Genomic DNA, 27,808 nt, shown 5'->3' with positions numbered 1-27,808 from the left:
ATGGTTTCGATTTTCTCCCACTGCTGAATTTCAAAAGAAGGCTTTGCCAGTGCTGTCGGCATGGATATTGTCCAACTGGCTTTAGCAGTATATTAAATACCTTTTCTGGCTAAACAGCCTGTAGAGTGGAATTAAATTGTTGCTTTCTGTCTGCTCTTTATCTGGCAGACAATTATTGTACTAGCTAATAATAGTGTTGTATAGTAATATGATAACTGGATTTAGAAAGAAACCAAATCAATTTTGAGATCAGATAAAGGAAGCCACCTCACAAACATCATTCCAATGTTGTCTGTCTTTGAAAAATAATAATATGCTTTTATTTCAAGGTCTGCAGGTATAATCTCTGTTTTTAGGGGCTGAGCACTGCAACAGGATTGCTGTGTAAAAACCCCCTAAAGCCCTATAAGCGCCTAGTGCACAGTGAAACATACCTACTTGTTTTGGTTTAGTGTGACCTTCGGATCAAGTAGCAGAAAAATTTCCATTTTCTGCTCTAGACATTAGAAAATGATATGTTGCCTTTTTTGGTCTCCTCGAATGGCATTTGCTTAGTGTGGACTCTGTGAATTTGAGCCACTTTGGGAAACCGACAAGATTGAGAGAGTGCTGAATTGTTGTGGGAATATTCTGAATAGGCTGTACTTATGCCATATGCATGGGGTCAAGACTGTGGGTCTATGGGCTTGACAAGAAGGCCAGAAAGTCTCTTTCCTCATCGGGAAGAATTGCAACTTAAATAGCACATTCAATTTCACTGAAAGGGAGACCAGAACTGTAAGTCAGACTTACACATTTAAACACCAACTGGGCTCATGCTATACTCTTCTTTGCACTGCAAGTGAAATAGTCTAACAGACTAATTAAAGATTAATCCACAGTGGGTTTCAAAACCTGGCTACCAAAATGTTTGAGAATTCAGAAGCCAGAGGAGAAGGTATTCCTGAATCCAGTTTGGAAGGAAGGGGAAACAGAAGTTAAAGATATTGTCCTAGCAGAGGTTTTTATGGGTCATGTAGTGCCAAATTGTATTCTTCCATGATACATAACTACATTGCTGCAGGAGCAAAACAGAGAATAGATTCGGGCTTAGTGACATACTTCCTGTCCTGCTCCCATGTAGCCCTTCATGGAGCAGCTTATTCCCCGTTTCATGCCCAAACCGTTTCAGGACATTTCATATTTTACCAGACAGGAGACGAAAATATTGGACTGTCTGGGTCAATACTGGACACCTGGCAATCCTAATCTTTTGATATATCTTGTCTGATTTTCAAAATTGGAACAATTCTCAAAACTGTGTGAGTTTCCTGTGTGCAGTTTTATTGCAAACATTTTGGACAGGTTTAGCGCTATTATCTGTTAATGTCTACAGTTTTAAACCAATGCAAGAACAACTGGCACACTAAGCTCCAATGGGAAACCAACAAGAAATCAAATGCATATTATGCCTTTTAGCTATTTCATTTGAGTTCAGGATCATGTGCCTACCAATTAGTGTAAATGCATTTTAACTAGCTTTGGGGAAAGAAACACATTCACCATTATTTGTGTAAGCTAGTGCAGTAAAGTTTAAGTGCATGGAGAGAGGGCATTACTCAGGGGAGGTCCATTTTGAACAAATCTGTTTTCTTAGAAGTACATTCCTATGTAAGTAAATACAAACATCAGCATATTTCTGGAGACGCTTTCACTTAGTTCTGTTGCGGATTCCAGATCACAGCTCTGGCATGGGTTCAGAAAAGGAAACAGTAAAATATGGGAGGTAGTGCGAGGTCCTCAACAAGATAAGTCTCAGATTCTGTATGCTCGTGTATGTGAAGGCTTGAACATCGCATAAAAATGACGTACTGGTTTGAAGTTAGCCTGGCCAAGGGATATTAATGGTATACTAAACACTAAAATTAGAGGACAATATAGAAGAAGTATGTTTAATCTTCCCTCCCCTTCCCACAATACTAGCTTCTTCCTCTAGAAGCTGTTAATCATGCTAGGAGAGATTTCAGTATTCCTGAAGGGAATGTGTCTTGGCAAAGTGCTTTAACCTCCAAGGCAGACCAATGAATATGGGATAATGTTTTAAATTCCCGTGGAATAAACTGTTGAGAAATAAAATAGACAAATGGAGGAAGCTTCTGCAAATTCTCTGCATAGTCAGGGCTAATTTTATGTCCCACAATCTTGCTTCTAGGGAAATTCTGCGGTAGTGCACAATGCAGAATTTTGTAGAAATTAAAGCTGTGCATTTTTGCCCCTCCCCCCGAAATGAGCTGCAGTGCTGCTACTAGGGGCCACTGGACTTTGCAGAGCCCAGCTTGGATTTAGAAGAGAGTGGTAAGGAGAAGGAGCTAGGGGGTACTTGGAAGCTGCAGTTCCCAGCAGCATCTGCCCTGAGGGAAGGAGAGGGCAGTGTACAGGAAACTCTATCAAGCCTGGGACAGAGCATCAGGCTGTTTCTCCCTCTGGATCCCTGGGCTCTGGGAAGTGAGGAGGAGGAGGATGGGTTTCTGGAGAAGTGAAGGCTCTGTGGCTTGGCTCTGGGGAAGAAGTGTGGGTATGTGGGTTGGGAGTCCTCCATGGTTGGGTTCAGAGGAGAAGGGGATTGGAGGGTATTGGCTGGGGGGAAGGGAACATAAGTAGGATTAGGAGGTAGGAGGTTTAGGTGTCTTCCCCCCAACTCGGCTCTGGGAAAGGGGGAAGGTGGTAGAGAAACTGGAACTGGGTTGCCATGTGTGGTTTCTTTAACTCTCTACTCCTGGGGCAATTTTTGTGTGTGTCTGTATTATCACAGACATACTTGCTGATGTGCATTTTGAAATAAATTACTAAAATAATTGAAATTGGCATGATTATGTAATTTTATTTGACAAATAACATTTGCTGAATTTTAAAGTATCGTGCACAGAATTTTTAATTTTTGATACAGATTTTTCAATTTTTTTGGCAGAGAATTCAGTGCCAATTATGTAATTGTGAATAATATTTGTAGGGATATGTCTACACTACAAAGAAAAGTTGGGAAAAGATAAGCAAATTGCAAACCGCAATTTGTAAATCTCTTCCTGCTTTTCTTCCGAAAAAGGCTTTGACATTTGGTCCATCTACACAGGGCCAAATGTCGGGAGAAAACCCTCTTTTGGAACATCCCTTCTTCCTCGTAGAACAAGGTTTACAGGAATGCCAAAACAATGCGTCTGCTCTGCTTTTATGAAATCACTGAGTATTTAGCAGAGCTGCCTAGATAATGTCATGTAACTATACACAAAATTGTTTAGATTAAATTAGATTAGATCATCCATTTTAGGTAGCACAGGAGAGTGCATGTACAGTAGTGGACATTTGGCAGTATTTTGCTCCCTCTCTACTCATGGATTCAAAGAAGTTCTTCTTGCATCATTTTGTTTTTATTTTGGTCTTTTGATAGGAAAAATTTTCAGAAATATGAAGCTTTCTCAAGAGAATCATATTTAAGATTAGTCTAAATTTGTCTAGTGATTTGCTTCACAGTCACACCCTTTTAACAAGGAATGTTTGTCTTTTCTTCTGGCTCTTGCATATTTTGTCCTGGGTTTTCTGAACTATTCAGTTCAAGAAGACTGCAGATGTTTAAGTCTTGGTTGGAGAGGTCACTAATGTAGATATGGCCTAACGCATGAATGTTTCTGGAGATCCCTCCAGAGCCTCAACTTCACTGTGGAAGCAGGTCGAGAGCCAGTGAAGGAGTGCTCATGGCAGCATATCCCATTGAGGAGACAGACGGCCACATTCCTCACAAACTAGAACTTCTACGTTAACTTTGGTGCAAGATACTGAATTACATCCCATTCCAGAGGTGGAACACTGTGGCCAGCTACTCTCCTTGGAGGACAAGGTGAATTCTCAAGGCAAGCTAAAGGGTGGAAGAAGGCCCTGAGATCACTAAGGCTATGTCTAGACTGCAAGCCTCTTTCGAAAGAGGCTCTTTCGAAAGATACTTTCGAAAGAGCCTCTTTCGAAAGAGAGCGTCTAGACTGCACGCGGAACTTTCGAAAGAGCAAGCCGCTTTTTCGAAAGAAAGCACCCAGTGAGTCTGGATGCTCTCTTTCGAAGAAGCCCTATTTACATTCAAGAACGCCTTCTTTCGAAAGAAGCACTTTCAAAAGAAGGCGTTCTTCCTCGTGAAATGAGGTTTACCGCCGTCGAAAGAAAAGCCGCGTTCTTTCGATTTAATTTCGAAAGAACGCGGCTGCAGTCTAGACGCAGGTGAAGTTTTTTCGGAAAAAGGCTACTTTTCCCGAAAAAACCCCTGAGTCTGGACACAGCCTTAGTTGTCCATATTTAGTCTTGTGTACATCATAGCCCCATGTCTTCATGCTACTTTGACTAGTTCTTCAAAGTGATTTCCAAGGGCTAGTCTCTTGTAGGCACAAGGACATTTTTGTGATGAAGGTGTTTATAAGAAATACATCAAGGTGTCACTAGCATATTGTTGGCAGCAGAGCCCCTGGTATGGCAGCACCTTTCCATACATTCTCAGGTAGCTTTTGAAGAGGAGAGAAGCAGGTAGATCCTTGAGGTGGTGCCATACATGGTTTGTGGTGAAAAGGAGCAGTTATCTATCACCACTCTTGGAGTTTTGTGATTGGATGCAGGTGCTCCGTAGTCCTGTATGATGTGAAGATGCTGACAGGGTGAGTGATAGGAGCATTGAAATCTGCCTTCTATTCATTGCTATAGAAGGTTTTCTAGAAGTGTGAAGAAGAAGCAAGAGGAGAAGGATGGTCTTGTAGTTAAGGCCACCGGACTGGGATTCAGGAGTCTAGATTCAAGTTTCAACTCTGCCTCAGTCTTTCCGTCTGATCCTGGACAAGTCACTTTCTCTCTCTATCTTGGTTCCCCATCTGTAGACTGGGGATAATAATAGTTCCTTTCTCACTCCCTTTGTTGATCTTATTTATTTAAATTGTAAACTCTTCAGAGTAAGGCTTGGCTGTTACTATGTGTGTGTGCTTAGCACAAGGGGATCCTGACCTCTATTGATGACTATAGGCATTATCACAATAGAAATAATAAATGATAATACATCAGTGTCTTGGAAGAAGTACCTTGGAATGGGAGATTGGACCTGTAAAGAGTCACACTGCAGATTTTTGTTTGCGTGAAGGTGGTTTTACACCAGTCTAACAGTATAAAGGAATCTAAAGGGGCATGTAAATTGACTGTATGCCCTCTTTAAAGCTCCTTTATGCAACCAAAAGATCAGGCCCAGAACCTTTAACAAATAAGAAGGACAATAAGCCATTCTGGAATGTAAGGTCAAAACTGCATCCGGTGCCTGATATTTCATAGCTTAATTAGAGGTCTGTTGTCTAATGATGACGCCTAGTGGAATGGTGTTTTAAGTGTTGCCAAGAAATGAGTACACATAACCTAAATTATGAAGTTTCTTTATCTTCTTACTGGAGACTTTTGTGGTGAGTGCATCTGAAAATTGTTTATTCACATTAAAAGTTATAACCCTTTACATTCCATTTTGAGGAAAACTCTTTTTATTGATGCACTTGAAATTATAAAAAGAAAAAAAAAAAGGTGTTGGATTAGTGAAATCAAGGAAGGAACAAAAATGATGCGTATTTAATTGAGAGAAAATTGTCCATTTTTTAATGCATGATCTAGTGCATTGTTCCCCAAAGTGGCGCCCACCGGGCATTTATGTGCGCCCGCAGAAACATCTGGGCTGCCCGCCCCCCAGTGCACAGCACATGTGTGGTGCTGGCCCCGGGCGCATGGGTGGCTCCTGCTCTGGGCGCACGGCACATGCGTTCTGCCAGCCCTGGGCTCAGGGCGTGGGGGAGGTCCCTACCCCCGGAGTGCGGCACATGCGCAGTGCTGGCACAGGGTGCGTGGGTGGCCCCCACCCCCGGGCACGCGGCGCGTGCATGGCCCCATCCCTGGAAGCGCGGCGCATGAGCGGCCCCGCCTCTGGATGCCCGGCAGCCACGAAAGGTTGGGGACCACTGATCTAGTGCATATTTTGCACTAGTGCAGAGCTGATCTAACTTGATCAAACTGTCCTTTTTCCCCTTACACTGTCTTCCCTCTGCAGCACTAGGAGATGTGGTAGATCTGGCTGGGCACTTCTTTCCAGCCACCCCACATCTCTGATGTGAGGGGAGTCGAAGCCTCTGAGATACTGGATACCCAGGTGTTTTATGGTTCCAGAATCTGAATGGAGTCCAACCCAATCTTGAGATCCCTAAGCACACTCTTTGGGTGCAAAAGCACACACTTTTGTCTGGCACCACCTTCTGAGAGCTGGAACCCGCTGCCTGGCCCCCTGGGCACAGTGCTGAGCCATGCATTCCTCCCCTTTCAAAACTCCAAGAAGTGTCTGACAGCTGAGTGAGCTGCTCCATTAGGGGAACAAACAAAGAGCAAATCATTGGGGTACTCCTGTTCTGCCTTGCACTAGAAACACTGCAGCAGACAGACTTCTGCTTTGGGGAAAGGGAGCAGAAGCTGTGCTGCTTTGACATTCCTTAGCACAGAGAGCTCAGAGCTGTTCGTAATGCTGCTCCCAGCCACTGAGGAGGTTGTGGGAGAACTTGGAGGGAATCCCAAGATACGATCATCTCTGCCTTCCCACAACACTATACCCACAGTTCTTTGCTCACACTGTCAATAATGGTGGCCCCAGAGTAGACCTGATCTGTTGACAGAGGGAGCAAGTGTGAACACCCTCTGATGATTTTTTTGTCAACTTTTGGGTGTTGACATAAGTTTAGTCAATAAAACTTTGTACACTTCCTTAAACACTTCCTCTCCCAGAATGCCACCACGAAGATGTGACACTTCTGGTTCAGTTTCACTGTCCCTGGAGGAACACCATATTTGTGAAGCCCACGGTCAGACATTGTGCCCAGTGTCTAGCACAGTATTGCAGAAGCATAGGTGTGTACTTATATTAGAAGACACTAAACCATGTCCCAGCCATGTCACTTTATGGCATCCTTTGGGCTGGAATCAGAGCCCCTTGGGTATCCAGATGCCCTTTCAATATGTGGGCTGCTACATGGATCCTTTTCCCTAGGTCAGCTTTGCCCTTGTTCGGTCTTTTGGTTTACATCCCACTGCTCTCCACTTCCCCTGCCCTTCAGGGGCATAAACTGCAACTAGTTTTCCACGGCTGGAGCTCACCCATTATTCCCAGGTGTTTGCACCTGAATCAGATGATTGACTCCTAAGCACCCCACCTCTTCCAACAGTATCTGTGCTATGAGATCATGATACAGCCCGTGCCAGCCAGAGTAGAATTCACATGAATATAAAGATGTTCAAAAAGTACAGCAATTTCATGAGGCGCCTTCAAGATATCAACCAAGATTAATAAGCTGTCCAGGCAGATTCCCAGATCATCACAGGTGGGAGCCATTAAGACTACAGCCCTGCGCAATCCACAAAAATGATCCATGAATTTCAGGTGTCTACTTAAGGCTCTTTCTTTTAGCCATGAGACAACAGCAGCCGCAGAAGACACAAGACTTACAAGTATCCTTCCCTCTGGCTAGAAGGCAAAGTCAAGGCTTGTAGCATGGGGCAAACATTGTTAATACCTGTTAAGTGATTTGCCTGGGAATAGGAGTTTGGAGATTGAGTGATGATTGTAGAAATTTTCCGCATCAGAGGTGCTGATCTGAAGACCAGGAGAATCTTTCCAAAATACTGGATTTTTGAGCATTGGGCAGATTTGCATTTCTAGGTGGCTTGGCAGATCTGGTTTTCTGAAAGTGATTTTTATAATGTGCATAGCAGTGAGCAGTTATTCTTCAATAGTTTTTACCAGCCAGCAGAGACATGCATCTGTTACACATTTTCCACCTTAGTTTTTTGATTTTTGATGCACATGATACTGCTGACTTCTATCAGAAGTGACAGGGTGATTAATTAGCATCCCTTGCTAGCCCTGCAAATCTCTGATACAGCCAATCCAGTTTTTGCACAATGATGATTGTCGTTTTAATTTTTTTTATCCTTATGATACAATGCATGGTTGTGGCTGTATTGTTGCGTGTCAAGCCTACTTCTTTAATTGGAAATGTTATGTATCACTTGCGTCTCTCTTACCTCTGCAAGGATATTTGCCAAATGTAGCATCTGCACTCGGGGGGGGGGGGGGGGGAAGCCCTTAGACAAAGGCAATTTATCTGCAAGGCTCTGACCCATATCACCTGATTTGTATAGAGATCCCTTTTGTTCTTTTCATTCCCTGACTTCCCTCTCTCCATCTTTTAGACTGTGGGCTTCTCGGGGCAGAGAGATGTCTGGAAAATGTTAGCACATCCTGAGTGCTGATGTAATGAATACAGCTAATGAGTGACATAAAAGGTGCTAGAGATACAAGCAGGCTGAGAGAATCTTTTATTAGACCAACTTCTGTTGGTGAGCGAGATGAGCTTTTAGAGAGCTCCTCTTCTCTCTCACCCACCTTGTCTGCCTGATGTCTTGGGCTACAACACCGCATGTAAATGGTGGTGTCAGTTACATGTCATGTAAACTCTGTAATTTACCCGCTGGTAAACGGGTATAAATTGGTGTAATGTGTATGCTGAGGGGAGCAGAGTGATGGTGACAGCTTACAGAGAGAAAGCAATTATAGAAACAAGGAAGGTAACGTATTTGCGATTGTCATTTTGGTCCAGTAAGGCCATGGTTGACTTAGGCATAGTTCTGTGATATATATTTTAAAGCGAGTTGAGAGTGGGAGCTGTAAAAAAAAAAATTGAAAGGAAAAAATAGAAGAAAAAGTCTGATTTACCTTGCATCTTCTTATGGCTTGCTGCTGAATGAGAGAAATTATAGTTACGGTTCTGGCTTAGGACTCAGGATAGAGAGGGCCAGTTTTTCTCTCTGCCACCTCTTGTATGAACTTAGACAAAAGCCTTTCTTCCCCAACTATAAACCAGGAATGATTAACTCCCCCATGTTTGTCTGTCTTTTCTGTTTCGATTGTAAGATCTACACGGTGAGGACAGTGTACTTTGTGTTTATACAGCACCTGTTATATCAATGTATAACTCACACGTGGGTATGTCTACACTACAGAGTTTTGTCAGAAAAACAGCCATTTTTCCGACAAAACTTGAGGAACATTCCCACTGCAATTGTGTTCTTTCGCAAGAAAATCAAAAGAACAGAGGGGTTTGTCCGGTTTTGGTAATCCTCATTCTATAAGGAAGAAGCCTTTTCCTGAAAGAGCTCTTTTGCAAAAAGGCATGTGTGGATGGAGAAGAGGGAGTTATTTTGGAAGAGGAGGAAAGAGGAAAAAGCACAGGTGCCCTGGTGGTCATTCTGTCAATCACAGCTTACATGCAAGAGAGCGTCCATTCAGTCTGCACGCTCTCTTTTGAAAAAGCAGATCACTTTTTTGATGCACTTTTGCAGTGTTGTAGAAGAAAACAGACCTTCACTCTGCGTTTGTGAGCAACAAGTAGTTAGAGACAGTTTATTTGAGCAATATTGCAAGGGAAGAAGCTGCTGCTAGGCAGATTGTCAAATACAAAACAATTAGAAGCCAATATATATACTGTCTGTTTATATATAATAACAATAAACAATTATTCCCCTTTCCATAACAATTCCCTTCAGACGCGACCTTATCTCAAGGTCTTCACTACAGTCAGCATTCTATCCTTATCTCAAGCACAAGAGACGAGAGGCAAAAACAGCATCTCTCACGGTACTCTGCGTTGTTAGGTCTCAGAGTTAGCATGAGTTAGGCTAACCAAAAGGTCAAAATGGCTACATACAAATCCCTCGGCTTCCACAGTGTAAACGCTTTATTTTGGAAGAAGTTTTTTTTAGGAAGATCTCTTCCAAAAAAAGCTTCTTCCGAAAGAAGCCTGCAGTCTAGATGTAGCCACAGACATTTGCATCATCACAGAATGCCTCACTCCACCTGTTCCCTTTCACCTTCCAGGGCACTTCATTCCCTTCTCTTTCTGTTACCAATCAACCTTTCGCTATTAGTTCATCAAGATCATCACCATCATTATCTTGTAGATTTGATTTTTAAGAGCAGTTCTGAGAGGATTACTCCAGCACAAGATGGTCTGCATTCTTTCCGGTTTTCTGAAACATTTATCATAATTCTTTTTAATGAGTAGTTTTAAAACAAAAGTGTCAGCATCTTTCTGTCTCAGAAAAGCATTTATCTACTTAACTTCATTTACCTACTTAACTTCTGAATTAACCATTTCATTTAACTTTGAAAGAGCCAGGAGAAATGAGAAGCTTCTTTGTCTCATTTACCAGAACTGCATCCAAAATTATACACATAATCGTAGGACGGGACGGGACCTTGAGGGTCATCTATTCCTGTGTTTACCAACCACCGGTCCGCGGACCAGTTCCAGGATGCATACTGCTGGCTGCTGAGTCACAGCAGCTGCCAGAGCTGAAGCCAGCTGTTTGTGGTGGCTCTGGGGGCTGGGGTACACCCGATCGCCTGAGCTGCCCCACACCAACCGGCTTTAACTCTGGCAGCCGCCACATGGCAGGTGGCTGCCGCAGCTGAAGCCAGCTATTCGCGGTGGCCCCTTGATGAACTGGTAACATTTTGTTTGTATATTTATTATTTGCATAATGACTATGCAAATGCAAGGTTGCTGGTCCGCCAAAAGTTTGTGAATGGGTTTGCTGGTCCGCAGAATAAAAAAGGTTGGAAACCACTGATCTAGTCCAGTCCCCTGCAGTCATGGCAGGATGAACTATTATCTAGACCAGCCCTGATAGGTGTTTAGAGGTTTTTAAGAGCAAGTTAGACAACTGATAATTGATAATTGTCCCTAGGCAATTTATTCCAGTGGTTAGGACAAAGCCCTGGCTGGGTTGATTTAGTTGGAACTGGTCCTGCCTAGAGCAGGGGACTGGACTTGATGACCTTCTGAGGTCTCTTCCAGTTCTAGGATTCTAGGATTCTAGGATTCTAAGTTTTGCCTAATGTACAGCCTAAACTTCCCTTGCTGCAATTTTAGTCCATTGCTTCTTGTCCTATCCTCAGAGCTTAACCTAACCACATTTTATGTACATGAAACCCGTTATCGTGTTCCCTCTCAGACTACTCTTCTCCAGACTAAGAAAATTCAGTTTTTAAATCTCCCCTCATACATCATGTTTTCCACAATTTTAATAATTTTTGTTGCTCTTCTCTGGACTTTCTCCAGTTTGTTCACATCTTTACTGGAATGTAGCACCCATAACAGACACAACATTCCCGTTAAGGCCTAATCCACACAGGGTACAATGGAAGAATCACTTCTTGTATCCTGCTAAATACAACCCAGAAAGAAGGGGGGGAGGTTACAATGGTGTTGCACTATTACAAATTATTCACTCATATTTAACTTGTAATCCACTATGATCCCCAGATCCCTTTCCACAGTACTGTCCTAAGCAGTCATTTCCCATTTTGTATGTGTGCAGCTCATTGCTCCTTCTTAAGTGGAGAACTTTGCATTTGTCCTTGTTGAATTTCATCCTGTTTACTTCAGACCATTTCTCCAATTTGTCCAGATCATTCTGATTTTTAATCCTATCCTCCAGTGCCACCATGCAGGTTTTATTCATGCAACCAAGAGCTCAGGAGTGAGCCCCTAAATGAGAAACAGTTGTTCCATGCTTAAGATTAAAGCTTAAAATGTCACTTTCACAGATTGTATCCCAACCCATAGTAGAATTTTTCAGGGAAGTTTTAAAAAAATCAGAAGAGGATATTTAACTTTTATACACTGAAAAAAATCTCTGGCATTGAAGCTTTTTAATTTTTTTTTGTTTTATTGGTGGGAAATGCTCTTCATTGGCCTGATTGAATATCCATTGAAAATGAATGGGAGTCTTTTAATCAGGCTTTGTTCCTTCTTAGTGCCTTAGCTTACAACTCTAGGCAGGAAGGATGACCATAGAATCATAGATAATTAGGGTTAGAAGATACCTCAGGAGATCATTTACTCCAGCCCCCTGCTCATGTGATTAGGATTCTAGAAGTGTGACTTGAAACCCCACTTCAATTCCCTCCTATGCTACAGACTTTTTGTGTGATCTTGAGCAGGTTAATTATTGCCTCTGTGCTCTGTTCCCCATCTGTAAAACTCCTCACAACACCATTATAAAACCATGATTCTTTTAACTTGCCTCCTGTTTTTTTGAGAGTTTTAGGTACACACATTTTCAAGTGTTTTTCTTTGCTACCATATAAACTTGCTTCTTTAGTAGCACAACTTCAGAAACACAAAACATTAGGAGACTGTCAATAAAATTGTGAGACTTCCCAACACTACTTTTAATAAAGAATCTATCAAATGTATAGCTCTAGCTAGATGTAACAATTGCAAACAAAATAGGTCAAATTAAGGATGAGTGGGCTCTGTTGATCAGGTGGGGAAATAATGATTAATGAGGGAGTAGATGGCAGAATTAATTTGTTTGATCTAATGTATTTTTGTATGTGTCCCTGTTTGCAGATAAACCTGATCCCCCAGCTAGAAAACCCTGTGCCTCAGACATACAGAGTTCTTCCCTCACTCTCTCTTGGTATGGCTCTTCGTATGATGGTGGAAGTGCTGTGCAGTCCTACACTGTGGAAATCTGGAACTCAGTGGATAACACATGGACAGATCTCACTACTTGCCGTAGCACTTCTTACAACGTGAAGTCCCTGCTGGCGGACCGGGAGTACAAATTCCGGGTGCGAGCTGCTAATGTGTACGGCATAAGTGAGCCCAGTCAAGAATCTGAACTGGTTAAAGTGGGAGAGAAACAAGAAGGTTAGTCTTTAATGAGAAAAATTATTACACACTATTAGATAATGGCCTAGGATTTTCTAAGGTAGGTGAAGCCAATTGCCAATATACTGGTGATTTCCAAGTGCCAGTGCCTGAAATTTATGACGGTTAATGCTTGATGTGAGCCATTTGCATGCTTCCATTGTGCATTTGCAGATCAGTTTTTGTGTCTAACATGAAAAATCTGGGCTGAATTTTTTTCTGTTTTATGAATGCAATGAATTGTGTGTCAACTGCATTTGTTTACATATGTATGTTTATCTATATTTGTTAACAAGTTTCTGTAGCTCAGGGCGCTTGTAGTGAACTATGGAACTATTTCATCCAAGACAAGTTTTAGGTTCAGATTTAATCCAGTTTGAGAATACTGGTTAGTGAATTATGAGAAACGTATCAGTGCCCTCGGTCTACTTTGTTATTAATACACCACCCAAAACATCATCACAGTTGACACCAGCTGACAAATTTGTTGGGGAAGTTAAGGGCAAGGAAGATGAATTAACCTCTTATTCCTAGAGACTTCAGATTCAAGGCACGTTAGTGAGTCCGCAACAACAGTACCACAGTTGTCCCAGAGATGCCTGAGCTGCAGACTGAAGACTTCAGTCTTCAGCATTCTGCTGCCAAACTGGCACCTTAATATGAGTATCCAATTTTTTGAGCCAATTAACAGTCCAGAATATTTTGCTACTATTTTATGTGTTTTGGGGGACATTTTCCAGCATCGTTCAACTTTTATCCATTAAACCTTTATCAGCAGAGAAGTTTGGAAGAGACGAGCTTAAGCATCCTGAGACTTACACCAAAGAAAGCCCATGGCTACGTCTACACTGGCCCCTTTTCCGGAAGGGGCATGTTAATTTCAGAGATTGCAATAGGGAAATCCGCGGGGGATTTAAATATCCCCCGCGGCATTTAAATAAAAATGTCCGCCGCTTTTTTCCGGCTTTTAGAAAAGCCGGAAAAGAGCGTCTACACTGGCCCCGATCCTCCGGAAAAAGCGCCCTTTTCCGGAGGATCTTATTCCTACTTTGAAGTAGGAGTGTGCTGGCTGCTGCTAACAAAAATTCCCGTGTTAGAATGCATCCGCTCTCTGGTTGCTGGAAGAACACACTTCGGCTTCGTCTACACTGCGGTTTTTGCTGGCAGTGCCTATGCAAATGATGTGTGGATTAGCATATTGCCACGCTTCATTTGCATAATTTATTGAAGCTGTTTTTGCACAAAAACAAGCAGTGCAGACGGGGTTTTTTTGCGCAAAACCCCCGTTTTGTGCAAGATTCTTAAGGCATAGATCCTTATGCCTCATAAGGATCTTGCGCAAAACAGCCACTTTGCGCAAAAAAAGGTCCACACTGCTTATTTTTGCACAAAAACCCCTTCTGCAAAAACGGCTTGAATAAATTATGCAAATGAAGTGTGGCGATATGCTAATCTGTAGTTCATTTGCATAGGCACTGCTGGCAAAAGCTCTTGGGGACGCCTACGGGACCAACCCGGCAGCACCCCAGCTGCTCTGCTTCCGGCTTCCCCGATTCAGCTGCTGGTCAGTTTCAGCAGCAGCTGAATGGGGGAAGCCTGTCTGGCTGCCCCAGCACTTCCAGGTTCCTGATGGTGCCGGACCATCAGGAGTCCCGGAGCATTGGATGCCGGACTAATGCAGTTTTACTGTATTCACCATCAATCCAGACGGAGCGTTGCTAAAGTCACCAGACACGAAGAAACAGTGTGTGTGGCCCGCTTCAATGTTTGGTTGATAACAGTGGTGTCCAGCTGAGGAAAACATTTGCTTAGCTTTACTGAGCTCAAACCATGGAGGAGAGGAAACTTTTAGCTAACTTAGAGCTTCCTCCTCTGGATCACGAGGCTCCCAATCCAAGTCTTTGATGCAGTGATGCGCATGTTGCGCACACAAGTCCAGCCGTGGGACATTTGGCAGACATAGTTATTGGCAAAGAGGATGGGATCTGCTCCTTCATGCAGCCCTTAAAAGGGGAGGAAAATGTGAAGTGCTCAATGTAAGTGTGATTTCCAGAGGAGAAAATCTAAGCACACTCTCACACAGAGTGGGGGAGAACCATCTTCCCTTTTTGCTTCCCTGCTACTCTGGCAGACTGCAGACCAGCCTGCTGCAGGTATAGCATATCACAAACACATCAAGGGTAAAGGGGAATCTGTTAATTGGCTAACTTCATGCAACTTGTCTGGCTGCCAGTTTGCAGACTATCACCATTTGGTGGGCATTGAGGGGGTCAAATTCGTCTGTATTGTCACATAAAGATGTGCATGTAACATAACCGAGTATCTGTATAATCTTATTACTGTGCACCTTCTTTCCTTTGCCCATCCCTACTATTTTATTACTATGCACTGAGCATTATATTGTAAAGAACCATGAATGTTTTGGGGCCCTGTATTAATAATAGTGTAAATTCATTGGCACAAGGAGGTTAAAGTCATGTGGCTAGGCGTGCACAAACTCAGTGGCATAGTCAGATAGATCCACCTGTTTGGATGTAGAGCTGTATTGGTAACTGAAACATTACAGCTAGATGATCCTCAGACCACTGAAAACCAGTGAGGAGCAAAGTCTGAGGAGCAAAGTCAAGCTGTAACTTAGAGTAGCTCTAAATTGTACTGACTCTAATCTGCCTTCCCTATCCCCAAAAGCTGAAGCATATCACCTTTCCTTTTCCTTGATCATCACCACTGCAAAATAGAGAATTAAACTGGGCCTGTTACGCTGACTCATCACCATTGGAGGATTCCATGAGACTCTTCAGCTGACTTTAAGTCTGCTTGCGTTACTGGACTTAAGGGGATTTCTGCATATTTAACCCATGCAGCTACTGGGTCTGATTCACTGTCCCATGCAATGGTACTTAGACGAGAAAGATAGATTGAGGCTATGTCTACACTATGGGGTTTTTCCGGGATGCCAGAAATATCCCAGAAAAACTCTGCCGTGTCCAGGGAACGCATCTGCTCTTCCGAAATTTTTTTCAGAAGAGCAGATGCGCTTTTTCAGCATCCCTGTAAACCTCATTTTACGAGGAAAAAGGGATGTTCCGAAAAAGGGTTTTTTTTTCCGACATTTGGCCCAGTGTAGACAGGGCCAAATGGTGGTTTGCAATTTGCGTAGCTTTTTCCGGAAGAGCAGTGCAGCCTTCTCTTAGCATATACATCCTATTCAGTGGAGAGTTAATATTCTCTCTTTTCTTTTCCCCTCCTTTTTAAAAATAGAACCTAAAGATGAAGCTGAGCTATCCGATGATGGTAAGTTCATAATTTCAACAGGGCAAATGTATCTCAATGTCTTTAATACATGTAGTATATGTTTTTAATCACAGTTCTTAATCCTCATTTATAGAAGAGAAAGAAACAGAGGTCGACTATCGGACAGTTACTATAAATAGAGAACAAAAAGTTACGGAGTTCTACAATATTGAAGAAAGATTGGGATCGTAAGTAGAACATTAGGTTTCTCATTTCAGCCCTTGGAATGCTCTGTTTCCAAGGCTATAAAGAGCTAGGAGGATGCATTCTTAAAAGTGTACCACATGGAACTTTTCCTTCTGAGCATTCTAGCTGGGCTTCTTTTGCACATTTGCAATAAAAAATTGATTTTAAAAGGTCCTGGTCTTCTCTCCCTAAAGCCTCTTTATTCCCAATAATTGATATTTTAAAATAAACATCATATGTGCCTTTGGAGAATGAAGACCATAAATGCTAGGTGAATTATATTTTATTCTCTGCTCTGAAATATGTCTGCAAGGCAGAAACTCACTATGCACTTACAGCTCCACTATATCCTTTAGAGTTTATGAAATTAAGCCCTCCTCCCTGCTGGTAGGGTACATCCTTTGTTGACAGTGGTCATAATCTCAATGGCAAAAGCATTAACAGAAGTGCTCATTGAAGATCAGTGATTAAGCTGAGTGGACATCTCAGTATAGGGCTTGTGGGTATGCAAATCCTATGCCAGGACAAACTGTGGCTGACTTGTTTTTGCTACTGGCAATGAAAACCATATGATTCTGCCTCTGTATCTCTAACAAACCTAGCTGTCTCTTGTAATGTTTCCCACTTGTAAGGGTTATGGTTAAGGTAGAAGTGTAAGTAAGCTCACATTAGCCACCATAGCCTGAAGTAATAATGCTGGAGCCTCTAGAGATTTTCAAATGATGAGACCTGCCCCTCTGGGAAGGACAGGGAGGAGCATTTCCAGGGGGATAAGCAGCAATGCTAGATGGCTTGTGTCAGTCCCACTCAGCAGGACCTGAGCCAGCCCCCACTTGGGAGTGGGGAGAGATCACCACCTCTACCTCCTGTCTTACCTTAGCAGGCCACCCAGCCTGTGTCTCATTGTCAGCATCCGCCATGGCCGTGGTGATTACAGACTCTGTGCCCAGCATTGACTCCACCCCCCGCGATCATGGCATGCACCTTCCCACACCCTGAAGTCCTGAGGGGGGAGAACAGAGGGGCAGATACTGATCCTGTCCCAGAGGTGTAGCCAGGCTACAAGGAAGAAGTAGCCCACTGCTGAGGAAGCCTAGTCTGTGCCATTGGTATGATCTGTGCATTTGAAACGGTCAGATGTAGGTAATTAAAGTTCTGCTCAGGTTTCTGGTAGATTTATGAATAAGCCATCAAGCATATTTTGCATGTGTTTATTATTGTCTGGGTTAGCTGGAACTCAAAAATTGTAACTCAAGGAATGGGGGAAGGAGAGCTTAGCTCAAAATGTTTAAAAATTAGTGCCCTAGAAGTCCATACGAAGTCATATACATTGGAAAAAATAACCCCAATTAGACATACAAAATGATGGGAACTAATTTATCTATAATCACTCGAGAGAGATTTTGGAGTCATTTTGGATAGCTCTGTGAAAACATCCACTCCATGTGGAGTGGCAATCAGAAAAGCAAACAATGTTCGGAATCATTAAAAAGGGGATAGAGAATGAGACAGAGAATATCGTATTAGATCTGTATAAATCCATGATATACCCACTTCTTGAATACTGCATACAGATGTGGTCACCTCATCTCTAAAAAGATATATTGGTATTGGAGAAGGTTCAGAAAAGTGCAACAAAAATGATTAGGGGTTTGGAATAGGGATGTAAGAGACTAATTGACCACTTGATTATCTAAGAAGCAAAAGCTTATTAGAATTCGACACACTGATTGACTAATCGTTCCTCTCCACCCCCACCCCCGCCCACCTTGCTGCCTCTACCAGAAAGAGGCAGCAAGGTGGGGGGAAGTGGAAGGGGCATTGGGAGGAGCCATCTTAAAAGCCGTTTTCCACCCTCGCCCCCTCCAGCTCCATGGGAGGATGCAGGAGCATAGCAGTGGCATTCCACTTTTGAAATGCACAAGGGTCCCCACTGGGGTTCTTGTACATTTCAAAGCCGAAGTGTCTCATGGAGCCTGGGGAGAGCGGGGGACTCAGAGTCCTCTGCTGGCCCCGGGCTCCACATGGAGTTTCAATCTTTGAAATGCACTAGAGCCCCTGCTGGATCTCTTGTACATTTCAAAGGCGGAACGCCGCATGGGACGTCTGCCTTTGAAATGTAGCAGTAGCCCCATGGGCTCTTGCTACATTTCACAGCAGAAGAGCCTTTATTGAATAGTCGATGGAAATTCCATCGGCTATTGGATTAGTTGATTAATCTAATTTTAACATCCGTAGTTTGGAATGGGAGTCATATGAAGAGAAATTAAAAAGACTGAAACTTTTCATCTTAGAAAAGAGGAGACTAATGGGGAATATGATAAATGTATATAAAATCATGACAGGTATGGAGAAAGTGAATAAGGAAAAGTTATTTACTTGTTCCCATAACATCACAAATAGGGGTCACCAAATGAAATTAATAGGTAGCAGGTTTAAAACAAACAAAAGGAAGTTTTTCTTTATGCAGTGCACAGTCAGCCTATGGAACTCCTTCCCAGAGGCTGTTGTCCCAGAAGATGTTGACTTTAACAGGGTTCAAAAAAGAACTAAATAAATTCATGGAGGTTAGGTCTGTCAATACTTATTGGCCAGAATGGGTAGGAATGGTATCCCTAGCTTCTATTTGTCAAGGGCTGGAAATGGATGATAGGAGAGGGATCACTTGTTCTGGTCACTCCCTCTGGGGCATCTGGCATTGGCCACTGTCAGAAGACAGGATACTTGGCTAGATGGACCGTTGCTCTGACCCATTCTGGCCGTTCTTATGTTCATTCTTTCTGTATACATATGTTTAACTGCCATGGATGGTAATGAGAGCAATATGCATCAGAGGGTGATGAGATTTTCTAATCAGGGAGCTTTGCGCTGCCATAGGACCCTAGATACATGAGTGTGTATCGGTGTTTAGCTTGTAGTATCAGTGTGTACACACATGGGTGCTTATTTTTTTATTGTGCTTGGTTATGATATACACCAGCCTACCGAAGGTCATACTTGAGCCTTCTGGGCAGATCCTCAGCTCTTTCAGATCAACATAATTTTCATGATTGCAACAGAGCCACCACTCTATGCACTATGGTAAAGATCTTGCCTTTGGAATGTAATATCCATAAAGATGTTTTTGCCCAGTTCAGTCTTGAATACCACTTGGATATGTGTCCATATGTTTTCAGTACAAAATTTGAGTTAACCATACTGAAAAAGATTTTAGTTACATTTTGTCTTCAGTCTTAGTAAGCCATAAAATAATAAAACCATTTTATGGAAATAGTTATATATTTTCAGGGGGAAATTTGGACAAGTCTTTAAACTTGTTGAGAAGAAAACTGGAAAAGTTTGGGCAGGAAAATTTTTCAAAGCATATTCAGCTAAGGATAAAGAAAATATAAGACAAGAAATCGGCATCATGAACTGTCTACATCATCCAAAACTTGTCCAGTGTGTAGATGCCTTTGAAGAAAAAGCCAACATCGTCATGGTCTTGGAAATGTGAGTATATCCCTTATGAGTATATCCCTTTATTTTATTGGTGCCCAACATGTTAAGGTCTCCTGGCACCCTGACATATATTAAACCTAAATTGCCCTTTTTATATAAAATATTATCTAATGATGGATGACTTTCAAAAGGGCCATATTTTTTGCCCTGGTCACATAAATCATTCAAAGTTTGTCTAAGGGTATGTCTACACTATATTCCTCTTTCAAGAGAGGAATGCAAATGCAGCTGAGCGAAATTGCAAATGAAGCACGAATTTGAATTTCCCATGCTTCATTTGCATACTCACGGCAGGCCGCTATTTTGAAATACCCTATTTCAAAATAAAAAACGCTGTGTAAATGCGGTTATTTTGAGAACAAACCCTTCTTTCGAAATAACCCTTACTCCTTATAAAATGAGGTTTAATGGTTATTTTGAAAGAAGGGTTTGTTCTCAAAGTAACCACATCTACACAGTGTTTTTAAATTCGAAATAGGGTTTTTTTAATTCGAAATAGGGTATTTCAAAATTGCGGCCGGACGCGATTATGCAAATGAAGCGCAGGAAATTCAAATCTGTGCTTCATTTGTAATTTCGCTCAGCTGCATTTGCATTCCTCTCTCAAAAGAGGAATGCAGTGTAAATATACCCCCTAAGTGTTTAGTGAAGATGTTTAAATATCTTTGGCCAAATTATTCTAATGTTTCTACATTGATTTCAATGGAAATACACCTGAGCCTAAAAATTTCATGAACACGTGTACTCGTGATATTTCTGTGGCATCCTATATCTGGTTCAGTTGATAATACTGATGGTATCAAACTTTTCTGGTGTTTCTTCTCTCTGCTTTCACTGGAATGTGGAAACTTAGACAAATGTAAAAATGAAAAATAATGATTAGAGAAAATAAATGAACCAAATATTTCAGAATCTTTAGTTCCAAATTGGTTCTAGGAATGAGAAAACATTTGGGGACAGGATTATTACTATTTATTTGGTTTGGCCTGCACTAAATATGAATAATATATGCATATGCATTACCAATTCTTAATTTAAATACTAGATCAGTCATTTTTCAGAACAACCAAATGAATCAGTAAATTGCAGACAAGAAAGATGGGATTCACAATGCAAACACCACAGCCACACTCTAACAGAATAATTGAACTTTTATGAAAAATTCTACTCAGCACATTTTTAGTCAGGTGTGTTAGAGGAGCAAACCAAGCAACTAGAATACTAAGCCATTTTTAGAAGGAAAAATTGTTTTTCATCGATGGCAGGATCCTGAAGAGAGCCCTGTGGGTCAACCTGTAGTAGTTTTCTTGGCAGAGAAGATACGTGACTTGGTTATGTAACACTTCACATTTAGATGGATGATGCACAGAAAGAGAGAGAGAAAGAGAATTCTAAAGTGAGGTTTAATGAATGCATACAGGACTATATTCTTCTCCCTGGGTGTCTAGCACCCAGACTGGCTCAGCACAACCTGAACTGCCTTTAGTATCTCCACACATGGTCTCTCTAACTCATGGCCCAGACTTAGCAGGAACTGATGATACTGTGTTTTGTTTTCCTAATTTCCACCCCACCACTCTCAAGTGCCTGCATCAAAGTTACCATCCTTCATGCCACGCACAAATAATTGGGACCACATTAAAAGATCATATAGGCAGCTTCCTAGTTGCTGAATTGTTCAATAAAACAATGGTACACTGCCTTTCTATCTTCACTCTCACTGTTCACTTTGTGCTCCCAGCCCACACTAGCACTGAAAGTGGCAGACAAACAACTTAATAATCACAGTACAGGGCAACCCCCTCTGTCTATCTTGTGATCAGCCAACATTTAGCATGTAGCTCATAGTGCATATTCTTTCACTTTTTCAGAAGATAGGGCTTAGAAGGTGTCCTGGGCTAGAACGCCTTTCAAGATGGGAATCTGTAAAAATACGACACAGCTTGGAATGCAATGTTCAGACTCCCCAAGCAAGGAGCGCATGCGTGGCCAAAATGACGGTTGCGTAATTTATCAATGCACTTGTTTAATGTGAATATATTTCTAGCAACAGGAAAGAAAATCAGTTGTTTTGTCCAAAAGGATAGATCAATTGCCATGGTCCCAGCACAACTGCTTCCATTGTGGTGCATAAAAACAGATTGCTTTAAGCAAAAAGAGAATGTAGCTCTACTTGTTTTAGTGGGTGCATATTCACCCTGTGCGCAAGCCACTGTTGCACAAGCATATTTCAGAGATTGAATCCTTGTTATGCAACATTGGTGCTTATAAGCTAGTGCTTTTCAGTTTTGGATATAAAACTTGAGCAAGTTAGTGGTGGCTGGGGAAGGGAAAAGTCCTACTTAATTTGGAATTGGTAACTGGCAGGCTTAATGGAAAACAGAGGGAAATGTATAAAGAGTTTTGGATAGACTCTTTCTCTGTACACCATTAATTTCCCCCACCACCAACCCACCAGCTATTTTAAAAGATAACATGCATTTAAATACCACATAGTTTAGTTAGTGTAGTATGTGTTTAGGCATGATTTTAGGTTTTAAGCTAGTTTATTTTTGCACAACAGAGTTTATGAGCCAGTTTCAGAAGATCTCAACAGCAGTTCCCATTGTTCTCATCAGGGTATAAAAACGTAGCCAGATTTTCAAAAGGGCTCCTCTCCAGTTAGTCCACTCCAGTGAAGTAGCCAGATTTGTAGTGGTGCTCAGTATTTACCCATTCTCATTGTTCTCTGTAGGAGCTGCAGCATGTTGAGCACTTTTGGAATCTTCACTGCACTGGCTTGATGGGAAATCACATATAAGCACACAAAGGATCCATTGCTAGTCCCACTATCTTTTTCCAGGCAATTTTATTTTCCAGTCATAGGCAAAAGGAGTTCCTCAGCCCCCCACCTAGGGGATTTCCTTCTTTGCTTCTCTATCCCTCCTCTGTCAGAGATTCTTGCAAGATTTTTCCTTTAACTTTGCCCCTTTAACTGAGTACCACCTCCCAGCACTTTCTCCCTGGAGGCCCTTTTTTTCCAGCATATTCCTATTGCTGCCTCTCTCTTCTACTCCTAATTCCTCTTGCTTATTGAAAAACTGGATCTTCATAACCTCAGGTGCTGTCCCGCCCTCTTAATTGACCAAACTGGGAGCACCTGTTCTAGCAAAGACGCTGGATCTGCTTCAGTTCAAGGGGATAGCCATCCTTTAACATGAGCTGTTTTAAAAATGTGATCATGCATATATATGTCGGAGGCTAAATTCTGCTTTTTAAAGTATGTGTGCTATTCCCATCCATCTTTCACAGCCGAGAAGAGAATTTGTTTCTGTATGAATAGGTTGAAAATGCAAAGCCATTTACATTGAATTTAGAAATGATAATAACAATGTGACCCTCTTGCCGTATAGCCAGAATCCTGTCACTTGAAAGTTTCTGTCACTTGAAGCCAGCCATACTGGAAGAGCTTTGCGTGTAAGGCTATGTCATAGCTCCTTCCCCACGCTGGCATGATAAATGCAGAAGTGGGGGCCAGCAAGTGTACCCCAAAGCCTTATTTACCAGGCTTTGGTATAAAATTTCTCCCAAAATCTTAAAACCCTAGATTTTGGGAATAAAACTTCCGCTGCCATCACCCAAATATTAATAACGAGATTAGGGGAAAGATCATTTGGGAAATCTCACCCCTAGAATAAAAATCAGGGTCCACAATTAACCAATGCCAGGTTAATTAAGAGAAAAGAGAAAACTTTTATTATTACAACAATTTTCCTATTGCAAGCTTAGTGATTAGATAGGAAGGTATCAAAATATACTCATGGAGGAATTCCACCATGGGCTAGAACTTAGTTAAAAAGAAAAGCCAAACATCTCTTAAGCAGTGCCAGATATCAGATCCCATTCCTAACCCTTAAAACAATAAAGCCTAACGAAACTATCTAAACTTTACCCTACTTTCAGAAAGTGAAGAATTGTTTCTTGGAGACAGAGAGACATGTTTGTCCCTCTCTGTAGCTGCAGAGGACTCACCCAGAGAGACAAAGGAGGAAAACCAAATTCCTTTGTCCCAGTTTGAAAGTCCTACCCACATTCCTACTGGCCACTACACCTGGCTAGTGTAGTTAACCCCTTAATCCCCAGGCTGCTGGCTAATCCTCATAATCATGACAGGCTACATATAGACTGCAGGCTTCTTTCAGAAGAAGCTTTTCCAGAAGAGATCTTCCAAAAAAAACTTCTGAAAGAGAGCGTCTACACAGCAAAAGTGCATTGAAAAAGCGATCTGCTTTTTCGAAAGATAGCATCCACACTGAATGGACGCTATCTCGCATTTCAGCTGTAATTACTATGGATGGAGTGGCCTCCACAGCACCTGTGTTTTTTCCTGGAGGCCTCTTCTTTTGAAAAAAACTCCCTCTCCCACGTCCAAACACATCTTTTCGGAAAAAGGTTTCTTCCTTGTAGAAAGAGTTTTACCAATGTCGGAAAAATGCCTCTGTTCTTTTCTTTTTTTCCCAAAAAAGAATGTGATTGCAGTGTAAATGTAAATGAAGTTTTTTCGGAAAAACGGCCTCTCTATGAAGAGAGGTTAAAACGACTGGAACTTTTCAGTTTAGAAAAGAGGAGACTGAGGGGGGATATGATAGAGGTATATAAAATCATGAGTGGTGTGGAGAGGGTGAATAAAGAAAAGGTTTTTTTATTCGTTCCCATAATAGAAGAACTAGAGGACACTAAATGAAGTTAATGGGCAGCAGGTTTAAAACTAATAAAAGAAAGTTCTTCTTCACACAGCGTGTAGTCAACCTGTGGAGCTCCTTGCCAGAGGAGGCGGTGAAGGCTAGGACTATAACAGAGTTTAAAGAGAAGCTAGATAATTTTATGGAGGTTAGATCCATAAAAGGCTATTAGCCAGGGGATAGAGTGGTGTCCCTGGCCTCTGTTTGTCAGAGGCTGGGAAGGATGGCAGGAGACAAATCGTTTGATCATTGTCTTCAGTCCACCCTCTCTGGGACACCTGGTGCTGGCCACTGTCAGCAGACAGGCTACTGGGCTTGATGGACCTTTGGTCTGACCTAGTACGGCTGTTCTTATGTTCTTATGTTCAGTGTAGACATACCCTGTGTACGTGTTTCTGTCTGTCTTGGGTTTGCAGAGATTTTGTATATTAGGTCACTGAGTCATCCCCCCCAAAATTCCAGTGCAGGATTGTTCCTGATAGTATAATTTCTAGTGCTTTTTTTTTTTAATATGTCTTCAAAGAGTTTTCCAGTATAGACCTCCTGCCAGGAGAATTGGTTTTTCACAATATTCAGACTACAGTTTTCCTTCTAATTTCATCCTAGAGTATCTAGTTATTTCCCTTTGTACCATGCTGAATAATTCTTCTCTCTGGTTGGTGTATATCCCAGGCAAACAATTTGGATGGTTTAAACCTCCATAGTTGTCTTAAGCTTTGCTTAGCCAAAGTACAGCTATTCCATTCTTTTGATTGTTTGTCACAAATCAGTCCCTTTAGCTTCCTTAAATCATTTCAGTTGCTCTTCTCTGAAAAACGTCCACTGTGTCTACAATTTGTTACCTGGATTTGAGATCCAAAGGCAAGCAAACCCCAAGCAAGTTGCTTTCCAAATATAAAAATAATCCTATTTCTGTATATATTCCAGTGCAATGTGAATTGCTTTGAAAGTTTAGGAGTAAATGTCTTCAGGTTCTTTCACTTGTCCAATAAAGTGAATTTGTGTTTTCATAAACTGTAGTAAAACTGAGATTATTAAAGTACAAATGATTCTCCATTAATTTGCTATGAATGAGTTGTCACAAATCAGCACGCCTATGCATTTGATCTGAACTTAGGTATATATCAAAATTTGATTAACATAAAATATCACAAAAGGAAAGTCCAAAATAGGTTCTTTAAGTGACCACAATGTCTCTGTGGGCACAATCTTAAAATAACAGATGTCTAAAGAATGCAATTGCTGTGAGATGCATCCAAAATACTATGCTGCTTCAGAACCTGGACCAAAGGCCAATGGAATCAAAGGAAAGACTCCCATTGACTTGATCCAGCCCTTAGATAATGATAACACATTATCTTAGATAATGATAACTGCATGAAGAAAAAAATATATGACCTCTGCTATTGCATGGAACCTTGGCAATACCTGATCAACCCATCACCTCAAAGAAGCTACATGTAAACAACTCTTCTTTCCGGATATAAAATAACCTGCAGGAAATAAATGAATCACCAAGAATCTAGGAAATGCAAGCATAGTTAATCTTCATGACATTACCAGAATAGCTAGGGAGAGAACAGCATGCGGGTAGATCAACATGAAGCATGGCTAATAGGATATATTAGAGATAATAGAATAGACTCTCCAAATGCAGAGCCAAGAAGAATGGCATTTATAGTACAAAAAATGTGTTCAGATTAGTCATTAGGTCTATTTTAAGCAGCCATTGAAGTATATTTCACTTGAATGTTTTTGTCCTTTCTTTTTAATTTATAAGGTCTTTTGTTGGGAATCCTCTTTTAACTCCAATAATATGGTTGTCTCTGCCTGCTTTTTCCTCTGCATTTCTTGTAAAGTACAAGGATATTTATTTTGGAACTGCACAGTGCTCAAAGCACGTACTTTCTCTGAACAGATGCTTTCATAAACATCTCTGCACTGGTTGCTAATATATTGAACTCATAGACTACTGGAACCAAGAAACTTGAATTTCAGATGTGTTTATTTGAGAACTCTAGCCATTGTCTTAGCCGTACATAGTAATCTATGTAATTATTTGAGTTTGTCAAGCATATACTGTCATTATTGTTTCCATGTATAGTTCTCCAATACTTTTTAATAGGAAACTGCAGCAGCTACTCTAATTATATATTCTCAAAACCTTATAGTTAAAGCAACAAAAGGAGTCCAGAATTCCAGATGTTTCTATTTCAATTTAATACATGAGGGACATAGACTTTCTTTCCATGGATCTGACAATTTATAAACAATGAAAAGCTGCTTTTAAATTGTGTTTTTCTTCAGTAACTGAAATATGTAATTACATTTGGCAATGGGTGTAAATATTGCCAAATATTAAACCATTTCAAGAGTATTCCATGTTTCATTTAGAACTGATTTACAAGTGCCAGGGCACTTTTCACCATTCTCTCCCTTGTTCATGTGTCACCCCCAGCATAAATACAAATATGTCCTATCTTTGGACATTAGTCGATAAACAAGTTGAGTAATTTACTAATTATCAAAAATAGCTAATATTTTGTTCTATTATGAATGTAGAGTCTTCCTTCTCCAGCCATTTTCTATTCTCTCTCAAACTTTCCCACCCTCCCATACGTTCCAGCCAGAAAAATCTTGACCCTTCTTCTTTTAAGGTCCAGTTTCCTTTCCCACCATGTGTCTGGTTTTCCTTCAATTTTGAATTACTTATCTACACTTCTTTAATATTTGGAGGAAAAATAATGCACCTTCCAAATCTGCTCCCGCTTCCATTCAGGTCAGTAGATCAAGCTCCATATAAGTGGGTTTAGAGTCTGGAGTTATGACCCCCAGAGGGGTCACAAAAAAGCGATAGGCAACCTAAGATAGTTGAGCGTGCTGCATGAGTGGTCCTCCTTCCTTCCAGTGGGCCACAAGATTGTCATAACCAAGATGGTCTCCCGGGATAGGGTACTTTTGCTAACTGTGCTTGTATTCGTAGAATTTGTGGGATGTATCAATTGAACCATAGTGTTGCTCTGATAGGATGCAGAGGATGTGCACAACTCTCACAGTCAACATTGTGTGCAATCAGCATGCACTTCATGTCACGTGGTCTTTATGTGCATGTCATGTTAGTAATATCAATTGGGAAAAAGCGACACGGACAGAAACCAGAGGAATGTACCAACCTTGCACGTGGTGAATGCTAAACAAAATGTCTTGCAGGCCACACGTAGAACCCTGATGGGTGCAGGTTGTCCACTACTATGTCAAAATGTTACAACCACCTTGTTCTTCTGTTGTTGCTAAATGCAAAGGGAC

At 41.4% G+C, this 27,808-nt stretch overlaps 1 protein-coding gene across 4 annotated transcripts in view; it reads left to right on the top strand.

Annotated features, from left to right (window-relative positions):
- MYLK (myosin light chain kinase) overlaps positions 1-27,808 on the top strand; it is a 337,126-nt gene that overhangs the window by 275,241 nt on the left and 34,077 nt on the right. For all 4 annotated transcript variants that reach the window (XM_006137678.4, XM_075933132.1, XM_006137677.4 and 1 more), the window contains 4 exons: positions 12,498-12,800; positions 16,062-16,094; positions 16,189-16,282; positions 19,569-19,772. In XM_006137678.4, coding sequence (XP_006137740.2) covers positions 12,498-12,800; positions 16,062-16,094; positions 16,189-16,282; positions 19,569-19,772 — 634 coding nt within the window. The remainder of the gene's footprint in view (positions 1-12,497; positions 12,801-16,061; positions 16,095-16,188; positions 16,283-19,568; positions 19,773-27,808) is intronic.

The sequence above is a fragment of the Pelodiscus sinensis genome, chromosome 7 (genome assembly GCF_049634645.1).
Source record: "Pelodiscus sinensis isolate JC-2024 chromosome 7, ASM4963464v1, whole genome shotgun sequence".
In the NCBI taxonomy this organism is placed as follows: Eukaryota; Metazoa; Chordata; order Testudines; family Trionychidae; genus Pelodiscus; species Pelodiscus sinensis.
Note: the sequence above shows the minus strand (reverse complement) of the source record. Positions and strands in the feature narration are given on the sequence as shown.